This window comes from Pseudochaenichthys georgianus, chromosome 4, assembly GCF_902827115.2.
Source record: "Pseudochaenichthys georgianus chromosome 4, fPseGeo1.2, whole genome shotgun sequence".
NCBI classification, from domain to species: domain Eukaryota; kingdom Metazoa; phylum Chordata; class Actinopteri; order Perciformes; family Channichthyidae; genus Pseudochaenichthys; species Pseudochaenichthys georgianus.
The window spans coordinates 16208093-16217358 of record NC_047506.1 but is presented as its reverse complement, the minus strand read 5'-3'; the positions used below and the strand labels follow the sequence as shown (position 1 = coordinate 16217358).

The 9266-nt window shown below is 40.3% G+C and overlaps 1 protein-coding gene across 1 annotated transcript; it reads right to left on the bottom strand.

The window, feature by feature from the left end:
• Window positions 1-232: 232 nt before the first annotated feature.
• LOC117445838 (protein phosphatase 1 regulatory subunit 12A) lies at window positions 233-9021 on the bottom strand. The gene is made up of 9 exons (XM_034081723.2): window positions 8527-9021; window positions 7278-7430; window positions 6858-6963; window positions 6608-6731; window positions 4034-6478; window positions 3417-3585; window positions 2680-2842; window positions 2472-2604; window positions 233-1830 (listed from the first exon to the last, which is right to left on the bottom strand). Exons 1-9 carry the CDS (start codon window positions 8589-8591, stop codon window positions 1661-1663), a joined length of 3528 nt encoding a protein of 1175 aa, XP_033937614.1. The 5' UTR covers window positions 8592-9021; the 3' UTR covers window positions 233-1660.
• Between the last annotated feature and the right edge of the window lie 245 nt (window positions 9022-9266).

Sequence of the window (9266 nt, the reverse complement as noted above, 5' to 3'; positions counted from 1 at the left end):
TCATTCTTACAACGAAAAGGCTGTCTGGCACAATGACGGCTAATTTGTGTTTATAGTAGGATACAGGCAAGTGAAGCTCTTGTTTGCTAAATACAAAAAGTTTGTTTATCAGTAATTTACATAAATACAGATAATTGTGAACATTTATATGTTTGAATATCTCATTCTATAATTTAGACTACATTCACTTAAATTCAAAATATACATCAACATGAAATAACTGTTTGCATGATAAAAACCAAACAAGTTTTAATGAATCTTACTTCATTAGTAAAGAGACTGGACTAAAGAAAAATAATAACATTTAATCTGTCCACTAGAGGGACACCTAAGAAAAGGACATGAGAAAAGCACAAAACAACTCATCCGATTCAGGTTTAAGTTATTTGTTTTTCTTTTGACTATATACACACATTAGGGCTACACAATGCATTAGTGACAGTAGAAGGCATGAAGCAAAGGAAGAAAACATATCAAACAATGACGGCGCTTTATTTTTTTACAAAGAAGAAAACTGGATACCGTCCTAATCATTGCGCTATTCATGGATTTATAGCTTAATTATCATAGTTATTAGTTTCACTACATTCATTTCATAATTAAAAGTAAATGCCACATGTCAGGGGTTTCACTCCCCTTGGTGATCTGATGAGTTCTTCAACCTGGGTATTTGGGCTTGAAAATTAGAGTTCTAAAATACAAAATTGTTATTAATAGTTAGTAAAAAATTATATATATTCACCTTCCAGATATTTACTCGTGTATTAACCTGAGGAGATAATGGTTTTAAAGCTGCCTGGACATACAGATGTAGACCATGAGAGGAAATTGTCTAACACATTTTCAAGAAACATTTTTTTGATTAATTAACAAAATTATGTGACAGACACAGCTGTAAAATCAGAAAGTTCACTAATAATCAATAAACAGTGTAATGACCTATACATTGTAAGTATACAATGTGTGCATTGTATACACACTTACAATTACTCTTTCTATTGGACACAAATCATATCAGAATGCCAGCAATGCATTTTCTAACAATTTATAAAAAAAAGACAGCACAACAAATACAATGGGAACCCAACCATGTAAACACATTATATCACATTTTAGGACATTCTGTTTTTAAAAATGGAACACTTCAATTTTTTAATAATCCATGAAATCATGCTTCCGCTAAATGTAACATGATACAGTTTTGAAAGCAAACCAGGGTTCTTTTGTAATTATTTTGAAGACATTATATTCATTCACCCATAAATATTATGGAACCCTTACGTTTTTTAACGAAATATTATTTTTATTTTTTGTATCACAGGTGGGCAGATTAAAAGTGAAGTTAGGGAATTTATCAAACATTGAATTGGGTATCATTTCATGGACATATTTTTTAAGTTAAACCTTCCATGAAACACTTTAAAATGTAAAAAGATGAAATGTAAATGATGTTAATATTAGCAAAGCATGTCACATGTTTGACAAACAATATTGCTGATGGATAGAGTGTGTTTAAAGCAGAAAGATAATTAAATGATTAAACAGCTCAAGGGTGTTGAGTGCAGTATTGTTCAAAGGATTGCTTTGTACCCTGAACTAGTGGCATTACCCCTTTTGTCTGTTAGCATTCAGCTGCTGTTCACATCCCCTCCAGTGGGGGTCACTTCTGCCTGATGTCTGCCGGTCTGAGCTGCCTCTCACCCTCGGCCAGGAAGATCTGCATGGCCCGGTAAAGCAGGTGAACACCTAGCTCACGTTTCTTCTTCACCTGCCAGTTGGACACCACGCCATAAAAATCCCCTCGTTTCTGATTGGTGAGCATCTTCAACCCTGGGACAATTGAAGAATTCAGCAGGTTATTGAAAGCGAGGACTATTGAAAGATCAATGTTCTCTGAGTTTGTTGTTTCATCTGTGTCTATTTATGGATGTCCTCTCTGGGAGGATTAAGAGACACCGCTTATTCAGTCCAGTTAAGAAATGCAAACCTGCAGCATATCAAATACGATAAATTATTAACTTAACTACATTAAATGTAAAGGCCATTTCAAATGTTTAAATTATAAAGAATACTGACAAATTAACAGCCAAAACAGTGCAAAACATGCTTCATTTAACCTTTGAAATAAAGTTATAAATGTTATAAGATTACATGTTACATTATTTTTCAACAATTTTGATCATCCTTAATTTAAGACTTTTCTTGGGTAAGGGGCAAAATATAATCGACACAAAACACATCAATGACACTGAAAATGGGTAAGCAGTCACATGGATTTAAACAATAAAACAACAGTTATAAGTCTAAATGAAATTAGTATACATTCTAGAGCTGCAGCCTTTAGTTTTTCTACGTATAACTATTTAATTATACTTGAACAATAAATGATTTCACACCAATACAAAACAGAGCTGGGTTCTGCCACTGAACAGAGATACTTGCTGATGAGTCTCAGCCCTCCTTGTACTCACCGATAGCCTCCACCATGCAGGCCTCTCTCGTGAAGGCCTCCACTGGAATAACGTTCTGGAAACAATGCAGAGAGACGACGCCCTGCTCTGCCTTCCACACCTGAAGGATGTGCTGCACTTTGGTGCAAAGTTTCTGTCCCACAGAAAAGAAAGACAGTTTATATCTGATTTATTTTAATGAAGTTAAAGTTAGTGTGTGCTGCCTTACCTTGGATGTTTTGTCTCCTTTGAAGTACTCTAAAGCCTCGTACAGGTGGCTGTAGGGGCGGGAGCGCTTTCCTTTGCCCACATAAAATATAGCATGGACGAATGTCTGGAAACACTCCTGTGGAGTCATGGTGCGACTGCGGAATGGGAGGTTCTTCGTCACTCTGGCACAGAAGAAGAATCAAGACCGATTGAGTTATATTTTAGGGGGAGAGGTCTGTCGTACAGAGATGTAGTAGTTAAGAGAAACAAAGTTGGTTCCAAACATACCATCATACAAGGAATTAAACCTTGCCATTTGAGAAAGATACAAAATAACTTTCCTGGGTAGTGATATGATAACGACGCCTAATAAATAAAAACACAGATATAAGTACGAGTTGACCATACTCTCCTTAAGACACCGTTATGGACATTAAAAATGTTTTGCCAACAAAAAAAAAAAAAAAAAAATGTAATCTCAGAAAAAGTAACTAGGGTTGTTGACATCATATCAGTCTATAAACTTCTTAAGATGTTCCCTGCATGATAAATGGCTGCTGTTAATACACAACATAGGCTTATGTTCTAATTACAAGCAATGGGTTGTTGAAATAATTTTTCATGCAAAATAAATAATGGAATTATCTAGACACACATAAGGCACATTTTGGGCAGAGCAAATCATCTTTCCTGAGAGAGCCTAGCAACATTTCCCAGATGGAAGCAAAGAAAAACCCAAATCAAGAGAGAGCAGACCTGGGGTCGAGCAGAAGGTAGTTGAAGCTGGACTTGATGATGCCCTCCCTCCACTTTCTGTTCTGATCCGGCTGATCAAACTGCTGGCACAGAGCCTGCTCGTCAGCCTGGCAATCAGGCAGCTCGAAGGTCCGCAGGGCCCAGCGCATTTCTGGGCTATAACCTACATCTAAAGTGTTAAAAGGAGAGAAACCCATAAAATGAGTCATGGTGCCAGTGACAGTGTTGATACGCTCAATAATAATACATTTAATAATATGCCTCATTCGTGCTTCTCAATCCACCCACAAAGTGATGCCTGCTTCCCGAACAGTGGTGGTGATATTCATTTCAAATAACTAATTTCATTTTCATGCTTCATTAGGAGTGGTTATACGGAATCTGAATGCCACACTTATTTCCCTACTTCAGAGGAGAATTATCTATTTTGATAAGAAAACACTGAATATTATATTATAATAAATGTTTTACATTCCATCTTCTTCAACACTTTCCATATCTCACCAAAAAACTGCTCACAATCCAAACCACAAATCTGGAAAACTATTATTATGTAGTGATAGCTTTAGTTAGGTACGTAGTAATCAAGTACTTTGAATAAAGAGCACAAACATTACCTGTTTGTGGTTGGTCTAACTGCTTCTGCGGATGTGGTGATTGGGAGGTTGACTCCTGCATCAGGTGGCGCAGCCTGCGCATGTATGTCGGCCTGGTGTGGCAGCTGATAGGCCCCGGGCTCTCTCCCATCTCCACCAGCCTCAACCTCAGCTCCTTATCAGTCAACCCTTTGGTGTCCGGCAACACCCTCTTGTCGTGTTTTTCCTGCAGCTCCACCTGCGGCTTCTGGTTCTCCTTCTCTCTGCGCCAGTCATAGAGGATGGTCTCCTCGCTGCTGCTTGTACTCATGCTGGAGCTGAGTGAGGTGTTTGCTGTTGGCGGGACGTGGGTCTCGATCAGCTCGTGGCCCTGCTCTGAATCGGTGTAAAGGTACTCCACCGGTTCCTCCAGATCCTGAATGAGCGGGCGACCTCCAGGAGTGTAAGACAGGTTAGCCAGGTGCTGTGGCCTGCGGCAGCTCGACAGCCTGCTCATGCTGTACCTCGGGGTGCATCCGGTGCCTGGAGTGCGAGGAAGATCAGAATCTTCCCTGGACCTCCTTGGGGAAAAGTAGGTGGAGCTGGATGAAGATGAAGCGGACTCCGACTGAGAGCTGTAGTCCTCAGTCACTGACGCATCTTCGCCTTTTACGCTGTCTACTCTGTCCTCCCCAGGAGCACTATTTACATTTCTCTTTGTTGTTGCCTCATCCGTACTTGTCAGATCATCAGTCAGAAAGTCCCTGTCTTCAGCGAGACCATGTGCCCGCATGGCCAGTACAACCTCTGCAAGGTTTTTTTCATAAGCATCCATCGAAGAGTCCCGGTTTTCCTCCAGCATGACCGTGTCAGACAGTGTCTGCGATTCAGAAGCTGAATCAGCGATGCTCCTGGGGAGGATGAAAGTGTCAGCTTGGCTACTGCTAGAATCTTCTCTGAGGGTGCTAGATTGTGGTTCCCGGCAATCAGAAAGGCAAGGGTCTCCTCCTGTGCATTTCCCTGAATAAGATGGTGTATTGAGAGGAGCGTGTGGTGATCTGTAGAAGTCCTCACTGCTATGAGATCTGGGCGTTTGGCGGCGTGTTCGTACTGGTGTGGGGAGGGTCTCTTCAAATAGAGAAGATGAGAAGAGGAAGCTGTCGGGGGTCTGGCTTGTTCTCATTGAGCAGCGACTCAACCTCGAGCGAGTCCTGCCTGTTACAAAAGGGCTCGGTGTTAGCGGGAGGTTGACGTTTTCCAGTGATGCCTGAGCCGCATCATCCAATTGGGTTTCCTTCACAGGCTGGTCAACACTTTCACATGAAGTGACCACGACAGGACCGCTACTAGCCTCAAAGACATCATTGTTTGGGTATGTGAATTCAGACAGGGTCAGTTTGTCAAGTACTCCCGGTACATGCTCTTTAGTTTCAGATTTTGAATCCATCGGAGGTTCTGTTTGAACAAGTGGAAGATGACAACCGGGCCTTGTACATTTAGAATCAATGTCTGTAGAAATGTTTCTGGCAGATTCACCCCTGGGAGAAACCCCCTCTTTATCGTGGAGTCGAAGGCGTCTGGGGTGTAAAGAAGCATCGAGAGCACTGGTGTAATGGTCGCTATCACAGCTACTATAATTACTACTACCAGAGCCACTGCTACTGCTGCCAACATTTGAATGCGCTGGTTGTACTGGTATATTCACCTGTATCTCTTCAGCACATTCACCCTTCTGTTCATCATCACTCTCTTCCACAGCACAGTGACAGATCACTGTTTTCTCCATTTCCTCCTCTGGGCTCTCACTGCTCTCCCTGCTAAAAACATAAACGTGATCCGGCGACGTGACATCAATGCCCTGCATGTGTAGAACAGTGGCCATGCGTTCTGTATCCAGAAAGTCAGAGTACTCAGACATGTCAAATGGTACATTGCTGGTGCACTGGTTGCCTTCAACGCAAGGATGCTGTTTGGGAGATTCAGGACTAAAAACAGGGAAATATTCATCTACATCTCTGAAGCTCACACTCTTTCGGGTCGCTCGCCTGGAGGGAAATGCTGGGAGAGTGTCTCTTCTGGAGGGCGAGATTCTGCCATCAGTTTTAGGAGCTTGTTCTGCTGCTTCTGATTTGAACACATCATATTCAGTCAATAAATCATCCTCCCTAAGAGTCGGCATTGCAGCTGCAGTTCCCACTGTAGACATGCGAGTGCTTGATAATAAGGAGGGACCTTCAGAAGCCCAATGTGAGGAGGCAGAGTTCCTGTCATGACTGGGAAGACTCTTATTGTCCACATCAGAAAGTCTATTATGTGATATTCCAATGCAATTTGGCCTTCCATTAAAGTTAGACAGGTTGAAAAATGATGAGCGCCTTGTGCTGCTCAATGGGGCTTCACCAAATTCACTTATCATAGAAGACTGGGAACTGAAGCTGTAGTCTGATTCAGGATAGCTGGACACGTCTGTTTGGTCTGAATACACAGCTGAGGAGGAAGAAAGCGACATATTAACAAGAGTCCTAAAAAAAAAAACGACTGCTTCTCAGCCAAATCTTGGGGGGGAAATCCTTTATAACTACCAACAAAACAATGGCTTCAAAGAGACTTTCTTACAGTATTGGAATTGAGGAAAGTCGTCGTCCTCTGTGTCGACGGAGCTGGACTGGTACTCCTGAAGGAGCTGGGCACATTTGTCATTCTCCTCCTGCTCTGCAAGCTGCCCTGGTGTATTCCCTTCCTTAATATGTATGTCAAAGAGAAAGAAGAGTTACAATTAAAAACACAAAGGTAGATATCGTGTTACAGCTCAAGTGTGGCAGAACTTAAGGAAAATAATTTATAACATTTCAAAAACAAATCTTACATTATCTTTAATATTTGGGTTCCCTCCATTGATCAAAAGCAGCTTCAGATTTTGAGAACATCCCCACAGTGCAGCAATGTGAAGAGGAGTCAAGCCATCTGGTGACCTGGAAGAAACAGACAAAAAAAGAAATCTTTACAAAACATTACATTATCATTATGCTCAACAATGTTCAACACCAAGTCTGTATTTTAACATATTTATAAACAGTAGATGATATTGGGGATAATAAAAAGTCATGGAAGATTGCTCAAAAATCCATACATGCTTTATAAACACTTGCTGTATTTGTAAAACCGATAAAATGCCTAATATATGCATAGTATGCCTAACTTCGAAAACAATTATGAAATGAGTTGGGATTCAAGCAGCAAAAATATCTAACAGGGTTTCTTTTCTATTCACAGTTTTTAACCATACCTGGTATTGGGGTCTGCTCCATATTGCAGCAACATTTTCAAGCAGCGTGTGTTCTTCTCAGTCTCTTTTCCAGCAGCCAGGTGTACTGCAGACACCCCTTTACTGCCCACCAGGTCAGGGGATGCACCTTGTGTGAGAAACAGCAGCACAGATCTGCCAAGGAAGAAAGATATGTTTCAATGTGTTATAGGATAGTTTTAGTGTATTGAAAAACGATGTCCTGCAACATGTTGCAGTCTGAATAAAGGTGGGAAAGAAAGCAAAATGAGTTATATCATAGCAATAGCTTCCATGATGAAGATAGACAAACTAAACAGAGTGAATACTATTAAGGGGGTATGTTATCTGCCCCAATGACAATAGTTATTCTAGGAATATCATTATAGGGTGTTTTTTAAACCTCAAAATCATACACCCTGTATTTAAGGTCCCCATGTTTATGTATAAAAAAAATGACAAGTATGTCTCTGTAGTCTAGGTGGACATGTAGCCAAACCATGTAGCTACGTTTTATGTTCCATTATCTGTCTTTTTCTGTAAAACGTATACTTTTCTCCATATACCTTTTTATCAGTGAAACGTTACAGTGTCAAAAAATGGAAAACAATGGAAATATCAAATATCAAACATAGACCGGGAAACAGTGGTAACTGAAAGATACCATTATGCTGATAAATATATTCAAAACAATGATAAAACAACTGGAAATCACGCTTTATTTAAAACTGTGTGGATTGGTGGTTTTCAAGCATATTTGTATTTATTTATTTAATTGTGAATTTTGAATGTCCATGTTTGTACTAGTGTTTTCCTTCTTAAAATGTTTTTAAAATATGTTGAGATTTGGTTGAGCAGGGTATACTTGTACTTTTACTAGTCCTTTTATTAGAGATGTGTCTGTTGTTTGTGTTTAGTGTCAGGATGGAACCCTTGTCTTTTTTTCTGCAAACAGAATCTACCTACGGGTACAAATAAATAACCTGAACCTGATACCAAGTACCTAAGTACCCAAGTAGTAAAGCACCTACAACGGAAGTGAGTACAACATAGCAATTAATAGAAAACTAACTTTTTAATTAATCAAAACAAACTTCACTTACTTATACTATTATATCGGGAAAAGGAATACTTTAAGATCATGCAAGATGGGTAGTGGTAGTTACGTAAAAACATGCATGTCAGAGCTGTCGCATCTTATCAACAAAAGGCATGTCTGGACAAAACAAAGAGAAAAGGGGCTGATCATCACCTCGGTTCTCCATCGTTCACAGCTTTACACAGCTGACTTTCAAGCCTCCTCTTCTTTGGATCCATCACCAGCGTTATCCGTTATAAATTATCTTTAATCGTGGATCTGCATCCATTGGTTAGCCCATGGCCGAGGTCCCTGCAGCAGGATCACTTTTAATCGAGGCTAATAGCGACTGAGGACATGCAGCAGCAGTTCCTGCAAACATCAAACTATATTTTTTATGAAAAGTAAGCCACCATTCAATGTGTAATATAGTTTTTTTTCCCTAAATACATGTCTTTGTATCGTTTTCTATCTATGAAGATCCGTTGTTTATACACGTAATCTTTGTTTTCGAGAATCCGCACGAGTATTTTGGATTGAAATTCCCTCCAAGCGGAAGTTTCACCCTCTGGTGTCTTCTTCTTCTTCTTCTTCTTCTTCTTCTTCTTCTTCTTCTTCTTCTTCTTCTTCTTCTTCTTCTTCTTCTTCTTCTTCTTCTTCTTCTTCTTCTCCTCTAGTGTTTATTCGCGGTTGGCAAACCAACTTGTAGGTGCATTACCGCCACCAACTGGACTGGAGTGTGGACAAGAGACTATAGAGGCTTCTCAATACTCAAATTTCCCCTCCTCAACTCCTCGACTCCTCGGTCCTCCAGTAGTGACCCGGAAATGAATTTCAGCGCGCCATTTTGAAGGACGTCTCATTTCTCTAAATGCACACCGAGGACCGAGGATCGAGCGTCGAGGAGGCTCTCT